At 47.0% G+C, this 20,453-nt stretch overlaps 1 protein-coding gene across 5 annotated transcripts; it reads right to left on the bottom strand.

The window, feature by feature from the left end:
* Nucleotides 1-3,363: 3,363 nt before the first annotated feature.
* On the bottom strand, nucleotides 3,364-20,101 carry VGLL2 (vestigial like family member 2). 5 transcript variants are annotated; one of them, XR_014155046.1, is made up of 5 exons: nucleotides 19,823-20,101; nucleotides 14,281-14,590; nucleotides 5,500-6,006; nucleotides 4,508-4,601; nucleotides 3,364-3,911 (listed from the first exon to the last, which is right to left on the bottom strand). XR_014155046.1 is itself a non-coding variant. In XM_081856243.1 (5 exons), exons 1-4 carry the CDS (start codon nucleotides 19,901-19,903, stop codon nucleotides 4,567-4,569), a joined length of 933 nt encoding a protein of 310 aa, XP_081712369.1. In that variant the 5' UTR covers nucleotides 19,904-20,101; the 3' UTR covers nucleotides 3,364-3,911; nucleotides 4,565-4,566. The 5 variants fall into 5 exon arrangements, 4 of the variants coding, with proteins under 4 accessions (XP_081712369.1, XP_081712370.1, XP_081712367.1 ...); XM_081856243.1 differs by having other exon boundaries at nucleotides 4,565-4,601; XM_081856244.1 differs by having other exon boundaries at nucleotides 3,364-3,752; nucleotides 4,565-4,601.
* Between the last annotated feature and the right edge of the window lie 352 nt (nucleotides 20,102-20,453).

Genomic DNA, 20,453 nt, shown 5'->3' with positions numbered 1-20,453 from the left:
CCGTTCTTAACCTGAAACTGTTCTTAACCTGAAGCACCACTTTAGCTAATGGGGCCTCCCACTGCTGCCGTGCTGCCGGAGCACAATTTCTGTTCTCATCCTGAAGCAAAGTTCTTAACCTGAAGCACTATTTATGGGTTAGCAGAGTGTGTAACCTGAAGCGTATGTAGCCCGAGGTACCACTGTAAATATTATTCATTCATTATTTTCAATAAAAAAGTTGGATGGAGAAATTTTGTCAAGGAAACCTGAGCCTGAGGCATTTTAACAAGAGATTCAGAACATTTTGTGGCGTACCTCTCATTGTGCATATACCGCACAAGCACGTAGCACAATCTTCATGCACAGTTGAGATGTCATGCTCTACACTCAAGTTGGCACACTTTCCCGCTACACTGAAGTGTGACCTAGAGGAATATTTGTGACATTTAAAGTGACTCTTAACTGACGTTAGCTAAGAAGGAGCATCACACACTTATCTAGATAAAATGATTAGGCCATATATCATTTCCTACACTTGCAAAGCTCTAAATGGCCGTCCTCTCTAGATAAGCAGAATCCCCTGCCAAGTCTGCCTGAAACATTAGCAACCAGGGCTGCCCCCAATTTTGATAGGACTTGTTCCACGTCCATAAATCTGGCTGAATTATAGCCCTAAGGGAAAGCTAAAGATAAGATCCAAACTTTAGTGGCCTGGGGGGGAAACTTTTCCTGACCTTTCTGTATTGCTGGCAGTGCCCTCTGTTCTAATGAGAAGCCACCATATAGACGTGCTGCTATAAACACTGACCTTGGAACAGCTGCAGCATTTACAATTAGATGTAGAAAGATCTGAAGCAAACTGGAGCACAACCTTCCCCTCAGCTGTTGCTCCTTGCGAGAGAAGACAGGCGAGGGGAGAGCAGAGTGGGAAGGCCATTCTCTGGGGGTGACTGGCAGGCTAAGAGGTCAAGCCATCCTCCATCCTCACAAGAGAATGCAAACGTGGGGAGAAAAGGAAGCCTCGTCCCGCCAAGATCACTACCCCCTTTGATCCTAAGAGTAACACACAATATGCAAAAGTAACTAGCCAGCCAAAATACAGCTCAGCACCCCTGCCTCTCTGGGATAGCCACACATGATGCAGACGGAAAGCAGGCTGGTGTAATAGGTTTGGCAGAATCTTGCCCACTGACAGTGCAGTCCAACACATGTTTTCAGTGGGGACGTGGGTGGCGCTGTGGTCTAAACCACTGAGCCTCTAGGGCTTGCTGATTGGAAGGTTGGTGGTTTGAATCCCCGCAATGGAGTGAGCTCTCATTGCTCTGTCCCAGCTCCTGCCAACCTAGCAGTTCAAAAGCACGCCAGTGCAAGTAGATAAATAGGTACTGCTGTGGCAGGAAGGTAAACAGTGTTTCCGTGCACTTTGGTTTCTGTCACAGTGTTCCATTGCACCAGAAGTGGTTTAGTCATGCTGGCCACATGACCCAGAAAGCTGTCTGTGGACAAACACCAGCTCCCTCGGCCTGAAAATGAGATGAGCGCCGCAACCCCGTAGTCACCTTTGACTGGACTTAACTGTCCAGGGGTCCTTTACCTTTTACTCTTTAGTAAATTTGTTTAGTTTGTAGCCCAATCTCATTTCTTTCTAAATATGGTTAGGGCTTGGAAGCACAGACAACAGCTGGAAATTTTTCATTGTCATCTACCATAGCGAGCTGTCCCAGAATTTATTTGTTTAACTGCTTGCCTGGGGTGAATATTTTGAGTAAGTAAAATATTGAGTAAGGTAAGTGTGTATAAGATTGCAGCTTAAGTGATGGATATTGGGGGGGGGGGAATCTTAATTTCACATACACACTGCTGGGGGCTCAGCTGGTGATGACCTACCAGGAAAGAGATCTTGGCGTTGTGGGAGACAGCCGAATGAAATGCTGACCCTGTGTGTGACAGCTGTGAAAAGGTTGAATTCCATGCTAAGGATCATTGGAAAAGGAATCAAAACTGCCAATATCATAACTCCTTTTCCAAGTAAGGTTGGGAAAGATTTCTGTCTGAAACCCTGGAGAGCTGCTGCTAGTCAGTGTGCAGACAATATTGAGTGAGATGGACCAGTGGCCTGAAGTGGTATAAGGCAGTTCCCCATCTTTGGGGCATTTGAACTTAGAGGGGCGAAGATGAGTGAGAGAGGTCATGATAGAGTTTTGCAAAACTGCACGTGATATGGAGAGAGTGGTGCTTTTCTCCTCTCCAGGTATCTGGGGTCATCCAATAAAAGTGATCAGTTGAAAATTCAGAGCAGACACTTTAAATACTTCTTTTACACACTGTATAGTTAAATTGTGGAATTTGCTGCCAAAGGGTGTGTCAAGCACCTCCGCTTTAGATGGCTTCAAATAAAACATGGAGGTTAAGGATATCACTGGCTACTGACCATAGTAGCTATAGGCAACATCTAGGATTGGAGACAGCATACCTGCACGACAGCAGAATAATGTTTCTGGACCAGAGGAGGAGAACACTACTGCCCTCATGTCCTGCTCTTGGATTTTCTATGCCTGCCCACTATGCAAAAACAGGATGCTGGACTAGATAAGCCTTTGATCTGATCCAGCGGGGCTCTTGTATTAACATTACCCACACCAACAAAACCCTTGTAAAACATTAACCTCAGGGACGTTTCTTCTCAGTTGAACATGGAGAATGTTGAACACATTCAGGTTCTGGGCACACCAAATCTCCAGTCTGTTTTGCTTGCAAAACTCATACAATCAGATGGTGAAAGGAGACATCTTTAATTCAACTTTCCTACAAATAAACATCTCATATATGTCCCTTCAAAAAAGAAGAGAAGAGAGACCCAGTCACTGACCACTAGAAAGATACATACAGTACAGTGAGCATTCATATTAAATGGGGCCCTTTGTCTATCCAATTACTCCCCCACCCCAATTTTCTCCAGTTGTTACTTGTGTAGCCTTTTCTTTTCTTTTCTTTTTTGAAGGGTCTCTTCTTTCATCATAAAACGTTCCTTGTATAAAAACCTTATATATACACATATGGATGGATGCATTATCCAATGCAATTGTTGTGCCAAACTCGGAGAAGTGCCACCTTAGTTGTCAAGTTTCTAGAATTTGAACAGTTGTCTCTTGAACAGCTGCATTTGTGTAAGCTGGGAGGGCAGGTGGCCTGTGCTAGTCACTTGCCACTCATCACTATGCTGAAGACTGAAAGGTCTCTCCATTTTAAAAAAAGGGAAAAAATCCCAAACGTGCCTAGGAGTTTAGAATTCCTTTCTTTGTTTCTACAGTGGAAAGGACAACAATCCCATTTACAACGTCTGAATATCTTCTCATGCTGCTTTGAAAAAGGACTGTGGAGGTGTTTTTGTTTTTTAAAAAATGTCAGTCAAAAAGAAAAGTCCATGCCATTGTGCCAGCAGCAAACACTTTTTGCTTCCTAAAGTCAGCAATTTCAAAGTCCTTCTTTGTTCATCTTGATTCTTTAGAATGGCCTGGCCACTGTTCATGGATGAGGGTGCCCAACCCCATCATCACCCCATCATCATCTTAGGTCCTGTTGGTTGAAAGTTGAAGTCTAAGCAGCTTTTAACTCCCACTGAATTGCCCGTGTTCTTGTCCTTGTAATGTGACACGAGATACTGAAAGATGGAGGGGGACAAAGAAGATGGAGTTGTGGGGTGGTTGGGAACGCTTTAGAATCAGCAGTTCAGCTCAGGAGGGATCCACCACAGAAGGAATAACGGCGAGCTGTAAACCAAGATCAGAAGCTGTTACAAATCGACTCGATTCAGCTCTGTCACCACCAGTCCTACTTAGGCAGAGATCTGACTAGAGGGGAAGAAGAAAAGGTGGAAGGGCAGGTCTAAAACCAATAGAGGTCCTTGCTTTTATCCTGAGGCTGTAAACCTGAGAACAGAGAAAAGAGAGAGAGAAAGAGAAAGAGAAAATGGAAATAAAATAAAACAGAAAAGGGGGAGGAGTATAAATATATAAGGATGGGGCAGGGGTGGGAAAAGACAACCACCACCATTTTCTTGAAAGGGTAGGTAACCTATCTAAAAGCATAGCAACGCACTCTCGAAATAAAAGGAAAACCCAAGTTCAAATGGATAGCTTCACAACAGAATTTAGGGAATCCTGGTGGAAATCTGGTTTTGGCACTGTCGCTCACCTTTAGTTCCACATCTGTAAAAATGGGCACTTGGAATTGAATAAAACATTTTCTAAACAGAGAGGTGACTTGACTATAAACTAGGCATTAACAATGGGTTGCCATGATGAGCCCTCACAAACACAAAGAGCTCACCCTACAGGCTTATTAAGAGGATGGTGACAATTTAGAAAATTATACTATAGAGCTCAAGGACAGGAGCAACTCCATAAAAATACACATTAGGGGAGCAAGGGGAAGTGGGAAACATTTGGAGGGGGAGCACCTGGACCCATTGTTGCTACCCCTTGGAGTCATCCCTGCTTGGGGAATAAATGCAATAGAGACTCACAAGAGATGTGACCAGTTTTATTTACAACTAGGCCCCTACAGGGATAATTGGTTTCACCCTTAGTCTTTTGAATTGTAGAATCCAGAATTCTTTCCTTAGAGAGGGAAAGAAAGAGAGAGACAAACACAGAGAAAGAGAGAGAGAGATGTTACCTAAGTTTGCACACCCACTAAACTAAAAATAAAAATAGTAATATCTGTATTTCATGGAAAACACATAGCAGACATCTCCTCTAACAAGAAAACATTTTCTATCAAGAATTTGATAAAAACTGAAAGTTTCTTGAGGAAAGGTTATGTTCATTTTGTGAACATACTCCCTAAGATAGTCGTGGATAACTTTTGAACACCGAGGGCTGAATAATAAGTTGCATCAAGGAATACTTGAACTTGGGCTCTCCGGTGTGTTTCCTAATGTCACAATCATATTACAGTACCTATTTTTCTCAGTTTGCCTGCATCAGTGGCTTCAAGTGAGCCCACCTATGATGTGTTGAAGCAGCTACAGAACTATCACCATTCAGCTACGGGGCAAGAGTGTTTGCATGGATACGCTACACTTAATATCACTGCACGAAAGCTAGATTTTTCTTCTTGATAATTACAGCATTTATTATTATTTTTTTGCAGAAAGGCAAGAAAAGCACCTGTTAAGTTTAGAAATAAATAACTCAGTTTTATGTCTCACTCTGTTTCTGTTTGGTGCCTTACTTTGTTTTCATGCGTCGTCATTTAAATTTTTTTATTATGGCTAAGGACCTCAAAAGCTGGAAGTGGCCCCTGCCTCTCTGGACCTCTGAGAAGGGCTGAGGGCAGGAAGTGTATTCTATTACTGTTCATTTTGTTATTTGTATTTATTTGGGGTAGAGCAAGGGGACCTTACTGATGATGAACACACACACACACACACACACACACACACACACACACAATTCAGGATGTGAGAAAAGGGTGGATGGACAGAAACAGAAAGCTACACCTGCCAGGCCTTACCTGTGTCCACATTGAGGCCTAAACTCTGTGCCATTTCCCCTGCAGGACTGGCGAAAGGTGCTGGCGTTGTCCACGCTGAAGTGGCAGGCTCACTCTTGCCCAGCTCGCACGGAGGGCTGACGGGCGTGGGCACTGAGGCGGGCGTGAGGCGGTGGGGGCGCACGGAAGCGGCGGGCACCAGCAGGGAGCCATAGCGAGGGTCAAAGTGAGGGCCGTAGACCTCATGCACAGCGGTGGGTCGAGGGTAGGCTGAGCTCTGTGTTCCAATGTAAGGGTGGTGGTGGTGGTGATGGTGGTGATGGGCAGGGTGCCAGGGCTCCGGGGGCCCCTGGTGGAGGTGACTGTGCAGTGAGCCTGGAGAGTAAGGGTCCGCTGTGGCAAAGGGCAGTTCACTGTGGGCAGTGGCTGACAGTGGGCTGCCCAGGGACGCAGGCACTGAAGAGGGCTGGTACGTGCTGTTCCAGAAGGAAGGCGGGAAGCTGCGTTGGCTCATGGGGAATGATCCATCTGAACAAAGGAAGGTGGAGAAGCACATCAGAGCCTCATCAGAAAGGTGTGATGTCCATCCATTCCATTAACCACAAGGACTCCTACTGATAATGCATGTGTTTTCTAGATAAGCATCCTTCCTGTAACCTGTTTCCAAGGCAAATTGTTTCGCCAAAAGGGTCTTCAGATTAGCCCTCTCCTGGACTTTCACCCTGGCCATCAACCTCTTTTTCTGATTCACATCAAGAATAGAAGGGTGCTCTCCAAAAAAAGAGTCCCTTGAATTATAAAGGCCAATGCCATTTTTACCAGTGAATGCTTTAAATAGGCAATTTCAATTGGTCAGCTGTAACCATGACTAAGGGCTCATCCTTTTGCTCTACACTTTCTAGGAACAGGTCCTCATTTTAAAGCTCTGTGTTCAAGCGCTCCCTCCTTCCACTACTTACCTCGGGGAAACCTGCTCTTTAATGCTTAATTAGGACAAACAGCAATTCAGGTTTTCTGTGGATTGCTGTTTGCTCCAATTCAGCGGTAAAGAACATGTTTTTGTGGGGAAAGTGCTGGGGAGGGAAGCACTAGGACAAGAAGCTTTAAAGCATGGACCTGTGTCTAGAAACGTGGCACAAAAGGAAGTCTGGATGAGCTTCCAGATGACCTGATTAACCAGCATTCAACCTGATTTGTTTGTGGAGAGATTAGGCCACATCAGCTGCTTGATGAGCATTTGCCTTGACTTTTCTGTGGTAAGATTGGATGATGTTGCATCAAGCCACTGTTATCCCACAGAGTGCATTCCTCTGCCCATTTCCTTATTGTAAAAAGTCGGATATTGCGGGGAAGTGGGTTTGTTTCACAAAAGCTCAGAATCAGCTTTAATTGCACAACCTGAATTTGCTGCTATGCGATTGAAAGCCTTAAGTTTAGATGGAACCCTAACGTTCATTTTTACCCTTGCATCATGTAAAGCCTCTGTCAAAATACAAAATAAGCACTAAAATCCAACCAAGACCCTAGAAGCACGTTAAAAACTAACCAATTTATTATGGCAAAAGTTTGTGTGGATCTTAGTCCATGTTGTCAGGTACATGAAATGCAGTTCTATTTGGCAGATACACATAGGAGTAAAGGGATGGGGAGAGTAAAGTTTGGCATTAAATTGCAGTGAAATGCAAGACGCAAGCTGACAATCTACTGATTTAAGTTAGTCATCATGTCCATTGATCTCAGTGGGTCTACACCGATGAGGACTGAGGATGGATACATCCCATTTTCTGTGGCAATTTATTCAGAACTGAAATGGAATGATCCTAGCTTGCTTTTTATGTTTCATTGTCACTTAACTCCATCCTTTACATCCATGTATACCGTATATCTGTATTGAAATTGGCTGAATTGTAACATGAATTTACTTTTGTATTTTGTCCAGCATTAAGAAGATTGGTTGAATAATATGACATGAGCACAGATGAGTTGTTTGGTGTCTTGTGTCAAAAGGAAATATATTCTGCACTTTCCTAACTAAAAAGTATTATTGGCATCTTTCAAAAAATAAAATAAAAATGTCTCTAGTCCTCCAGAAACTTAACTCCACCCTGGTGAATCTTTTTAAAGAGAGAGTGCACTGAATGAGCCAGATGAACCCTGAACCCTTGATTCCAGAAGAGATCCACACTGTGAGCAACCCATGATTCTCAAGAGCTCATAAGCAATTTGATTCCCACGGAGCAACAGACAATCTCAGCTGTCAATGAACCTTGAGGCAGATAACAGAACCCTAACAACATCTGATCTCAAGAGATTATCCTTGGGATTATTCTCACAGAATCCCATAGTGATAAAATCTAAATTACACTCTACACACACTTTTTTTTAATGTGTTAAGTATACCATGGGGGGGGCGCATCTCATGCAGCCACCACAAGGATCCCATCAGGTTGCAGGATAATCACTTGCTTTAACCAAGGACACCTTGCGAGCTTCATGAGTAAGCGGGGGTTTAGATTTCTCATGACCAAGTCTCAAAATGGAAGATCTGCATTCACAGTAAGGTCATGAGGGAGCTTGCAGATCTCTCTCAAATAATGCCCTTGCAACTTAACTATGCTTCATTATAGGCATGGTTCTCATTTATTTTATTTTTAAACAGGGCGGGAAGACGCTTTGCGCCTGCGATCCTGCGCGCGCTTCCTCGGAAGCAAGCCCCGTGGAAATGTTTCTGAAGAAGCATGGCTAAGATCAGGCTGCAGCTCGAGACCAAACGGCATCCTGTGTATATCCAAAACAACCCTTAGTGGCTCCTCGGGCGTTCAAATCGCGACCAAAGCAATCGCTGATCAGAGCAAGTGCTTTCCTACCAGGGCTACCCTGCAAAATATTCGAGTACGCCGGAAAGTCGCGGAACTTCTTTAAGAACAAACGTACATCGGATCGTGTCCCTTAGCTGCTGGCTTCAAGCAGAATTATGAGTGTCTGGGGCCGAGGTGACACCCTGCGTCCTGTAAGCCCCTATTTTTGGAGCGCTGCTACAGTCCCACGGAAGCGCCCTTTAGAGTCACAGAGTCTGCCATGGACTCCTTTCTCTCTGTCAGCCCTTCTAGTCGCCAGGAGGCATTTAAGTGGGGATCGGGGCCGAGCGGAAAGGATAAAATTGCCCCTGGGATTGGGTTCCCAGGTGGTGTTGGACTACAACTCCCATCATTCCTTGGCCACCGGTCCTTCTAACTAGGGGTGATGGGAGTTGTAGTCCAGCAACAGCATGGGACCCAAGCTGGACTTAATGGTGGTGGAGCTCTTCCAGAGGGTAACCTGTCTATCACTTCGCTAAGCTTACTTCCCCCCAAGTGGGGAAAGCAGACCTGCTGCGTCCGCGGACCCGCCTACTCATTCCGCTGACCGGGACCCCTTGCTGGATCTCTGCGCCGCAGTCTTGCCCTGGACCGCACCGCTGCTCCCCACAAGGCTGAGGTTCGAGATTTTGCAAGTTTTCCAAGGGTGATTTCTGTCCCAGTTTTTGCGCATTGCTGAAGGGCGATGCAGAAGCGCACTAAAGAAACGAATTTGCACTTCCAATCTGGAAAACAACTTGCTCGAACAAAGTGGGGTGGGAGCATGAGACTCTCGGGGTCGTGAGTTCGAGCCCCACGTTGGGCAAAAGATTCATACATTGCAGGGGGTGGACTAGATGACCCTTGTGGTCTCTTCCAACTCTACAGCTCCTTTATGATTCTAACTAGCCGGGGAAACAGAAGTTTGACCCCAGTGGAAGCATGTTTACTTCGAGAGAGTGATGCCTGCAAAGAATGGCTACTCGGAAGTAATTCAGTGAGGGTCGCTCTCAGGTATGGGGCTGCGGCCTGACTTTGGGACTTCTGCTTAAACGTCTCTGGAATGGTGATGTCCGCGTTTAGACAAATATTGCTGAATTTCGAGATTTCTCCTTCTCAGCAGCTTGTTTTCTGGCTGCTGTGACTGTGCTTTGATATCCAAGTGTGTCATACATGGACGTAGCCAGGATTTTTATCAGGGGGGCAGGCTTTTGTTAGGGGGGGCAGAACTTCAGGTTTATATTGATTGGGGGGTAGCTGCCCCCCCTAGGCTACGCCCATGGTGTCATACTCCGTATTGATTTTTGAAGAGCATCACCCAGCGTATCCAGAAATACCCCAGCCATCTCTTTCTTCACTAGAAAATGCCATATACTGCGGTGCAGTATTTCAGAATACAGGCAGATTTTTTTTAAAATAAAAGAAAAAGAAAAAAGGTGATGGTAGTTGAGAATTAATTGCCAATTTTAAAGATTTGCCTCTTTCTAAAAAGAAAGCAATTAGTTATCACACTAATTAGCAATAACTAAGATAGCAATTAGTTATTACTGTTCATTACCCTGTCCGCTTATAAAAATGATTAAAAACCCAGTAAGATCCATGAATCGAGAGTGAATGCATGTTCTAAAACCCAACTTTTTCTCTCTCCCAGAAGTCGTTGCTTGGCATCATCCGGCCTAGCCAAAAAAACCAAAAAGGTGGAAAAAGGCGAGGGGGGGAATTATCCATATTAAACAAAACACCTTGGAATCGAATGGAGAGGGAATGAGACCCCCAGTCTGTGACTCCGGCTTGTTATGTACTTGAATTTAAGGGGCCTGTCCTAAGCGCACATATTATGGGGGTACCTTTCATTGCTGAACAATTCCTTCAGAGTGAATGTACACATAATTGTGCCGTTAGCCCGTGCAATTCTACACTTGCATTTACTCCAGAATTCGATGGAATTTCTCCCCCGGTAAGCTGTGCCCCAATTCCAGAGGATTCCAGACAGGAACACCCGCTGCTGCAAAAGCATTCCTACAACTATTTAAAATCACTTACTTTCTATATTTTTGCTTCAGGGTCGCCTTATTTCTACAACGCCAGGAACCAGGACTTAAAAAGCATTAAGTAATATTTGGGGGACAAAAAATTATTTGCTCTCTTCAAGTAGCCTAACAGGTTGGGCGATGAGGCGGCTACATTTTGCATCCCACGTCTTTTTATTCAGAAGTAAATGGTATTGCATCCCATTGAGTTTCCTCTCAAAAGTGTTGTTTGGGGGCTTTTCCTTTGCCTTTATCGGGCAGATTGGATTTTTCGTTTCTTAGAGCCTTGGAAAGAAAACCCCGTTCTTAAATGTGCAATTTGCGTACCTGGAAAACCCCAGCCTCTCCCCCGCCTTCTGCGTTCGTTACCGGATTCGTTTCCTTTCCCCATTGAATTAAGACGCTCCTCCCTATCTGCCTCCATGCGTTTCCCCGCGCCCTATGTCCCCTGCCCCAAGTCGGCGGCCATTACGGGGCCGGGGTGTCTGTTGGTTAAAGGGGACGGTGTCTTGCTGCGACCTGTCGCCTCCCGGTGGCCCTTTAGAGTGAAGAATATTAATCCCGAAATTAACCAGTCCCATGCAAGATCCCTTTTTAAAAAGGAAAAGTTGGTACTACGATCCTGTCATCTCTTTGCCTGGAAGTAAACCCCCATGGAGTTCAGACGAGCTGCTTCCAGGATGAAAATGGATAGTTTCGCAAGCTCTCTCTCAATTATATCAATGTTTAATTGGTGTTTTTTTAATGCTTGGTGTCCCCTCCCCATGTTTTGAACTGTTCTTATTTTTATCTGTAAACTGTCTTGAGTCCCTGGTCAGAGGAAAATACGGGGTACTGTATAAATAAATATACTGTATTGTAATAAAAAAATTTAAAAATATAAAATAACATAATAATAATAAAAAAATTCCTTCCAGTAGCACCTTAGAGACCAACTGAGTTTGTTATTGGTATGAGCTTTCGTGTGCGTGCACACTTCTTCAGCTGCTACTGGAAGGAATTTTTTAATTTTGTTTCGACTATGGCAGACCAACACGGCTATCTACCTGTAACTAGTGTTATAATAATATTACTGATCTGTATGTATTCAGCCCTCGGTGTCCACGTGTCCTCCTGCAATAAGTCTTGTTTTCTCGTGTTCAAGTTGTTTTTTAAAAAACCCAATAACCCCCAAATCACCATCCTCCTCCCGCCCCTGTTCATTTAACAGCTGCTTGATATGCAGGAATTAACAAGCGCCGCTTTTCGCCGCCGAAAGAGAACGGAATCCGCTGCTAATTGCTGCAGCTCAAGCGGCGGCTCACGGCGCTGGCGTGGCCCAAGCCTCCGGCATGCTGGTCTCGCTCGCCCGGGCGCAGACGCCCCAGCTTGTTTCTCCCTTCCCCCAGTTGCGCTCCCCGAGGGGCTGCCGAGATTTTCTTGACAACGGCCTCTTGGGGGCCACAAAGGGCAGGGCAGCCCTCTGCCCTTCTCGGCCCGGCAGCTGCTCCAGGGAGACCTTGCTGGGCCATTTGTTTTGTCTTTCTGAAATTCCGGCAGCTGAGCTGCCCTCGTCGGGGACTTTTGGAGTTTGGCAGGAAAGGGGGTAAATTCATTTCTCCCCTCCCTGTGAAAAGTTTATCCCTGTAAATTCCAGTAAGTGGAACTTTAATAATAATAATAATACTAATAATAATAATACTAATAATGCTGCAAACTTTGGAAATGTACAAAGAGGTAATGTTAAAATTCTAAACTGGATTAAACGTGTTTTCAAAACTACACACTTTTTGATCTGATATGTGTGAGCAGAAATGTATCAGCTTGGAGAATTTAGTAAGAGAAACATCACCTTTCACAGGCAGCTGCCTTGGATTGAGCTTTTGGTCCAGCTAGATCAGAATAGTCCACAGTGATTGGCAGAGACTCTCAATTCAGACTAGGGACATTTGCAGACCTACCTGGGGATTTGACCTTCTGCAGGCAAAACAGGTGCTCTACTAGCTACCATTGCACTGCCAGACAGGGTTTAGTTTGCAGGAAGGTTATTGAGATAAATGGGATGCTGGCAACCGGCGCTTTTTTAAAAGAAAAAAGAAAATACTTAAAGGCAAATGGAAAGGTTAGATCTAGATTAAATTGAATAAAGCATGGACTGGCATGTCAAAGGTGACACGGCAACTTCAGAAAAAATTGCATGCAAGGAGAGAACCCATCCCAAAACAGATTCCAGTGTGGATGCACCCCTAGTCTGTTTTTCTTTAAAATTCTATCTCTCCTATATTCTCTTCTATACAGAATAGAATTCTATAATAGAATTCCCTTCTATTCATATGCATAGAAGTTCATGGACCTACAGGACAATTCAAAACACATCATACACAACCCACCTTTTGCAGTGGAAAAGATTTAGGCTGTAATCCAGGAAGTAAACCTCACTGAACTCAGTGGGGCTTCCTTCTGAGTAGGGTTGCACTGCCAAACAGCACAGAACATGGGGCTCCTGTGCCTTTAAGAGATGTATAGATGAAGGTACTCCAGCAGATGTATCTATAGGTACCTGGTCCTCCAGTTCCCATTGACCCCCATGGCCAGGGAAGCATCTGGTTTTGCCTCTTTGTATTTTTACCAACTACAGAAGTGCCCTGCAGGATCAAACACAGCCTTCTCGTTCAGCATCTCTCTTCACACAGTGGCTGACCAGATACTTGCTATCAGAAGGCCACAAGCAGAGCACGAAGGAAAAGAGTCCCAACCCCCCCGCAAATAGTTTCAGTGATATATTGTGTCTGAATATGCAGGCTTCATATAGGTTTCACACACTTAACTGTTCAATTAAGATCAATAGGGTTTAGAACCCTATTGACCTGGCCCACGTCCTTTACTCAGAGCATTCAATGCATCTAGTGTTGGGAATCTGATAATATGTTTTTGTGGCTCATTGCTTCCTTCCCCCACTGTTTTGGAAGCAAGGCACAAAAGATGAAATGTATGCCCCTCATTGCTTCCAATTAAAGTTTGTTTGTGGATTCTTGCAGGCTGCCATTTATTCATAAATAAGGCCCATTGAGTTGAATGCAACTTATGCGTCACTAACTCCCAAGTGAGCCTAAAGGATTACAGCCTTGGTGAATGTGACTATTCCTGGATTCATTTATCGGAGTAGCTACTACAGACCATTAAAGCTGTGATCCTATGTACCCTTATCCTGGGACTAAGTCACATAAGGCCAAATCAACAATATAGTCTTAGGCTGTGTACACACTTCTGTTTACTATGCATCCAGTGTGTTCCCGCTCCTAGTTTGGGAAGTGGTATACCCACGATGTTAGCCATATATATCCTGCCATTGCTTATGAAGTACATTGTTTTGATGCATCTCTTCCCCCCTCAAAAAACCCCAGCTTTGATCCAGATTGGGAAAAAGAAGGACCTAGCTGTGTTTTAAGCTGGTACTGTGTACACAGTCTTTATTGCCTTGGCTCCCTTCCTAATTTCAAAGAGGATAAGATCTTTTATAGGTGATTATAAACAGATATCCCTGGAGAAAATGTGTCAGCCATTATGTTTGCACACATGCAATATAATTCTGCCCCAGCCACTCCACACTTTCCCCACTGCAGACATAGAACTCTGTGGGTAATGCCAAACACAGGTGGAGCAGCACACCTAGGTTGTACCAAATGCCCCTTGCTTCAAAGCATTAGATCCCATTCAAAGTCTGTATCCAGGTCACTGCTGCTCCCTGAGCTGCCTAGCTTTCAACAACAACTACCACACCTTACGCTATAGTGGGACAACAGCATGTGCTAATTCTCCCTGGCCCCTTGCGCGGAACTACAGTTCCCTGCTGGGAAGGCACCAGTAGTTAAGCCAGATTCAAGGAGTTTCCTAGTGTGGGCACAGACAGACCAGGCAGCGAGGGTCCTGCAGGGCCAAGAGGCTTATCAGCTCACCCCTCCAAGAGCTGGAGCTCCTCATGGCAGCCTTTGTGCTGGAGCTGCTGGGCGAGTAGCTGCTGGGCTGGCTGAGGGCTCGGCTGAAGTGCTCGTCCACCACAGCACTGATGTCCCCTTGGAAATAGGTGAACAAGACGCATCTGGAATTGATGACTTCGGCCTCCGGGGGGCGCTCTTTCTCCGGGCTGCACTCTTCCTCTTTGATGCTGGCAGGGGCAGTGTGGCTGGAGAAGGAGCTGCTGGCACTGCTGCCGCTTGTGCTGGCGCTCTCCGCGGCTTCCTGCATCTTCGAGTAAAAGGCTAGTTTCTGTGGAAGAGAGCAAAAGGCAATCAAGATCCGTGCACACATGCCTGCCCACCGGAAATGTGCCAATGGCTCCCCTGCCAAACAGTTGCATTTCGAGGGCAATGAGGCAGCAGGAAAGTTCTGCCTCTCAACCCCAGTTTTTGTGTATAAATAAATGAAATGCAACAATCCCCAGTCTTTTCTACAAACCCACCCATGTAGGAGCCCCTCTCTGTGCATCAGAAGGGAATGAGGTCTAGAGGAGGAAAGCATGCATACATTGGGCTGGTGGACTGATAGACACACATAACTTTAAAAAATGTGTGTAATGAAATTCAGAGCCAGTGTGGTGTAGTGCTTAGAGGGTTGGACTAGGACTTGAGAGACCAGGGCTCAAATCTCCACTCAGCCATGAAGCTCCCTGAGCCAGTCACAGTCTCTTAGATGCTAATCTACCTCACAGGGTTGTTGGGAGAAGAATACAGTGGTACCTCAGGTTAAGTACTTAATTCGTTCTGGAGGTCCGTTCTTAACCTGAAATTGTTCTTAAACTGAAGCACCACGCTGCCGGAGCACAATTTCTGTTCTCATCCTGAAGCAAAGTTCTTAACCCGAGGTAATATTTCTGGGTTAGCAGATTCTGTAACCTGAAGCGTATGTAACCCGAGGTACTACTGTATTGAGAAAGAGAGAACCATGCATGCCATAACAAAAAAACAAATACAATTAAGCACTCTGATCAATGACTGGTGGTATGATTTATTGTTATCCCAGACTGAAAGTTTCTTTGGCTACAAAAACTCGCATTGCGACTGCTTTGCCAAAGGGCTGCTGGGCTATTAAAAAAAATAATAAAAGCTGGGGATGGGAGGGGAGACCAACACTCTACACGTCTGAACTGTCTGCCGGCGTCTGACCTACTCTGGCTCTTTTATAGGCTCAGGTAGAGGCCTGGTGAAGAAGGGCTGGGTAGAAGGGACATGTAAACAGAACACTCAAAATGCACGGATTCCTGCGAAGGCAAGCTTTGCCTTTCACCAGTGGGGAGATTTGGGACACTGTGGTTTGCGCCTCAGTCAGGTTTTACAATCTCCCGATCCACAAACCTTTCAGGCAAGAGAATTTGGAAGGGCTTTGCTCAAACGGTTCTGGCTGAAGGAGCTGCTGGATCGCAGCAAGCTGCCCCGTCTTTTTCTCTGGAGGGGAAAAGCTCTCTCTTCCTACTCAAAGCGTACACTTTGAATCGAAGCAAACTGACCCAGTTCCCTGGGCTCGGAGGGCTGCGGCCAGCGGAGAGGAGCAAGAAGCAACGCGCTCCGGGTTTCTCTGTTTGGCTAGCGCGCTTCGCTCGCAGCTCGCAGCACTCAGCGCCGGCGGAAAATTTGGCGACGTGCCTGGCTAGTGGAGGCCGACGCTCCGCTGAGAAGGGCCCTCGGAAAGCGGCTGCGCAGGCCGGACAGAAGCGAAGGCACCGCTCCTGCTCGCTCCGATCCGTATTTTGCAAGAGGAGCGGGGAAACAAAAGCAAGACCGGGGTGGAAATGAACCAGGCAACGGCCGACGTCCGCAGGCAGAAGAGAAGACGTCCGCGGCATCCCGCTTCCAAGCTAGCCCGAGACAGCTGGAGCAGGCGAATAATTCCATTTCTTCTTAAAGATAAGAGGTGACACTAAGTGTCCAAATTGAAGGGAAAACACCAGGAGGAATCGTAAAATAAAAAAACAACCACCACAAACTACCTCGCGCATGAAAGCGCTGCGCTTTAACAATGTCCGAATGGGACACAATGCGGATCGAAATCCAGAAGATGTTCGTGTACTTTGGTTTCTTAATTATGCCAACAGCAAAAAGCCCTGTTGATTCTAAGAGACCGGAATGGCAAGCCAGAGATCGCCCTGAACCTGGTTATTCGCGTGAAATTACTCTCACTGAAGGGTCCCTGGAGCGCCAACCCTTTCAAAACCAAAAGAAGGAAAACTAAAAGCTGGTAAGACTATTTTCTGAGTTTAGTTCTAGTAGGATCAAGAGGCGGCGGGAAAGCCACGCAACTGGCAGGACTCGAACTCGGTTTGGGAAGAACAGCGCCCGCTTGGCACGGGGAGAGAAAGAGAGAGAGGCATTTCCGACGGGACCAGATTATTTTTCACTGGGTTCTTTGAGAGAGAGAGAGATCTCGAAGGCCTGCTAAATGTTCTCCACGTTTGCTTTGCCGCGGTTAGCGTGTCTGCAGCTGCTGCTGCTGTTGCTGCCGCCTCCGTCAAGGGCCATCAAAATGCAAAATGAATAATTGGATTCGGACACAGCGCAAAAGTCCTGGAGGGAGAGTAAGACGACGTTGGAGGGGGCGGGAGGCGAAGCAGCCAGGCTCGCCGCTCTCTAGATTTCTGCGATTTAATTATGCTACGACGTGGCCATCTCAGGAGCAGAGCGGCTTTAAAAGGGCGATAGACGCATTCGCGGAGCAGTCAGTGAGTGGCTACTGGCCACAAGGGCTACTTGCACGGCCAGAGGTCTGTTGTGCCTGCGAATAATACGAGTCTTGGTGGGGGGACGGGGACAGCTGGAGGAGGGAAGGACTCCTGCCCTCCTGGCCTGCTTGGGGCCTTCGCAGAGGATCTGCTTGGGCACGGTGCGACATAGGGCGGTGGGCCGGATCCAGCAGGACTCTCCTTATGATGGAGCGATTTGGGAGCGTATTCTGACCTACGCCTGCCTCAGTCCCTGCGCTGACCGGCCTCCCACTCCAAGCAGCAGATATTGGAGGGAGGGACCGGCACCCAGAAAGCCCAGCAAATTATTTTTCATTCGCTCCATTTTCACCACCACGGAGGGCCCTGAGAGCGGCATCTCCCGCTCCTCACTCAGCCGAAAGACTGACAAACCAAACGGGACTCGTATTCTTCCCCTGCTGAGTGACCTTCCCATTTCCTCGAGCTGCACCTCCTCGTGTGGAATGCACAATTGTAAGGTCCTCGGGGCAGGAAGCTTTCCTTCTCTTTGCTTCGTTACTGTGGCAAAGCATCAGGCGCATTGGCTTGGACAAGCCACTCCGGTCCGTGTCCCCAGACGGGTCATCAGAAATGTCCCATGTTTAATACAGTCTCGGGGAAAGAAAATTAGGTACCGCGATCTCCAAATCCTACTAATAATCATCAAGGTGCTTCAGAAGCCAGGTGCCGCCACAGCACGGAGTCGGCATAGGGAACTGGGTCCTTTCTCAAGGGACCCTATTCTGACCGGCCTTGCAGAACTATCTGAGAAAGAGCCTGACAAATTACAAATTACGAATTACAAGCATTATTCTCCGTACCTCGGTGGGAAGAGGAAAAAATAGCGAGGGCCACGCTTGGGACGTTATCGCGGAAGGAAGAAGGTAACTCGTGGAACTATTATCTGACATTCATTCGTTTTATGGAGGAACCTGAATGAACGAGGCAGACGTTCCTAAGGATTTCAAAGTGAACTAAATTGACTTAGCCGCCGGCTGCGTCCTACAGAGCCTAACTTCGCGTTATCAACCACATTTATTTGGAAGCAAACGCCTAGGATTGTTGGGCCTGTTCCGTTTAAGACGGTCATGAAATACAGAAAGAGTGTCGGACTGAATGTCGCCTGCTATCTCTTCCTTTAATGCTGCGTTTCAGTTTTCCTTGTAAACTGAATTTCTATTCCGCCCGACACAATGAAACAATTTTGAATTTCTTTTGCTGTGCAAGACGGACTTTATATGGAAGGCAGTATTTCCGCATTTTGTTATTCCCCCCCCTTAATGATATATTATTTTTATCTGAACTCTTCAAGAACCAAAATTTATTTCTAGCAAAACAAACAAAAAAACCCCAAAACAACAACACTCACATTCGTTAAAGAGGCACGTTAGCTACCGACGCAATACAATTCAGATCGCCTTGATTCGAAGAAGGTTGCTCTAGCGACGGAAATGAAAACGAATTGCTTCTCTTACTGTATTTGGAACAACGAACCGAGAGGCAAGTGAAGGCGCCGGTCTCGGATTTATCGCCGAGCCTTTTGCATGCAAACGAACAGGGCTGAAACATTTTGCTACTTCCGAGTCCAGAGTTCTGAACTTTCTTACAAAAAGCTGCAGAACGCGTCCCGCCTGCTTAGCTTAGGAAATTAACCGAAAAAAAGATAAAAGCTCACTGAAAATTGCAATGGCCAGAGAGAACGAAATTGCAGGAAGCTATTCTGACAGGTTTCTAAAAATAAAATAATCATTTGGGATAGTTTGCATTTATAGGACGTATTCCGAGTCCAAAGCAATCCACGCTGTTAGCTTACGACATCCTCGCAAGGAAGGCCAGCGTTACTGCACATACGGCTGCGAAGAACGAGGTAAAAATGGCATTCCGAAAGCCACCCCTGGAATTAGTGGCTGAACTATTGTTCCAACTCCTGTTACAATCTCATTAACACTTCTAACCATTACAGTCGTTCTCCCATTCCTGAAAACAAGTTTAAATACCGTTGGTGTCCATGGGTAATATATTTTTAAGTCCAACTGGCGCGCAGGCTGAGCTCGCCGAGAAACATCCCCACGCGCCATCCCGAACATGAACTTCATATTCCGAACATGAACACGTTTGCAAAGAAACCCAAAATAAAATCGCCACAAGCCTGACTAAAACGGAACCATTTGCTAATTCAATTCCCCCAGAAGTCGAGGGGACCGCGGTCCATTTGCGTTTCAGCCCAAGAATTTTCTGACGGTAAGAGCTGTTCGACAGTGGAACGGGCTGCCACGAGAGGTGGTGGATTCTCCTTCACTGGAAAGGATTTAAGCAGAGGTTGGATGGCCACCTGTCATGTATGACCTAAACTGAGATTCCTGCACCCTGGCGCTCCATTGAGACTCTCAACTCTACAATTCTATTATTCATCCAGGGAATACGAGTGGGGCGGGAAATAGAGCGATACAAGAAGTTGAGCCCCAGGATTCCCTTAACCTCCCCCCCCCCAAGATTCCTCCGGCTGCGCTCATAAGTCACCCCCGACGAATTATTGTGCCAAGCTCGAGATAGAATCATAGAACTGGAGGGAACCCCGAGGAACATCTAGTCCACCCCCTGCAATGCAGGACTCTTTGGGCCAACGTGGGGCTCGAATTCACGAGCCTGACATTAAGAGTCTCATGGTCTACCAACTGAGCCATGCCAGGGTATATGCCAGGCCAGCGGCACCTCTTTGACGGTGCCTGGGGCTTCCCCGCCTCCCTCCGCCCCCGGCGACCTACCTGGTGGTAAGGGCTATAGGCGGCTGCGAAGTACGGCTGGGGAGGACCATAGACTTGGTACATCACATCCAGGCAGCTCATGGCGAAAGGCAGCCGCGACTCCGGCAGCGGAGCGTCAATTCTGGCCCGGCGGCTGCATAGGGGGTTTTTCCGATCGGGCCGCCCGCCCCTCGAGCAAGGAAGGGGCGGGGAAGGAAGCTCGCGGGAGGAAGGGAGCCTGGCCCTGCCCCGCCGCTGTCAGCCAGCGCAGCGCCAGTCCAGGCGCCCACGAGGAACAGGCGCGGCGGGCGCCAGCCGGGAAGCATTTAAACCACACGCTCGGCGTCAGGCGGGGGCGGGGCGGCTGCGGGCCAATGGGGAAGCGCTCAGCGCGCACGCGCGCCCCTCTGCCCGGTTGCTCGGTGACAGGCCTCCCTCGCGCCGCCGCCGCTGCCAGGACTGACGTCGCGCCTTTTCCTGTGCCCCACTCCCAACCTGGTGCGTTCGGAGCCCATCGCCATAGCAACGGTAGTTCCCGCCCCTCCGTGCACGTGCTTTGCATTGTGTGTGCGGTGGGGGGGAATCCAGGGGAGGCTGCAGGCAAGCAGGTAATATAGGCAGGAAGAAGGGCGATTGATGCCGCGGAGGAAAA

Source organism: Podarcis erhardii (genome assembly GCF_964252035.2).
Source record: "Podarcis erhardii genome assembly, chromosome: 3".
NCBI lineage: Eukaryota > Metazoa > Chordata > Lepidosauria > Squamata > Lacertidae > Podarcis > Podarcis erhardii.
Note: the sequence above shows the minus strand (reverse complement) of the source record. Positions and strands in the feature narration are given on the sequence as shown.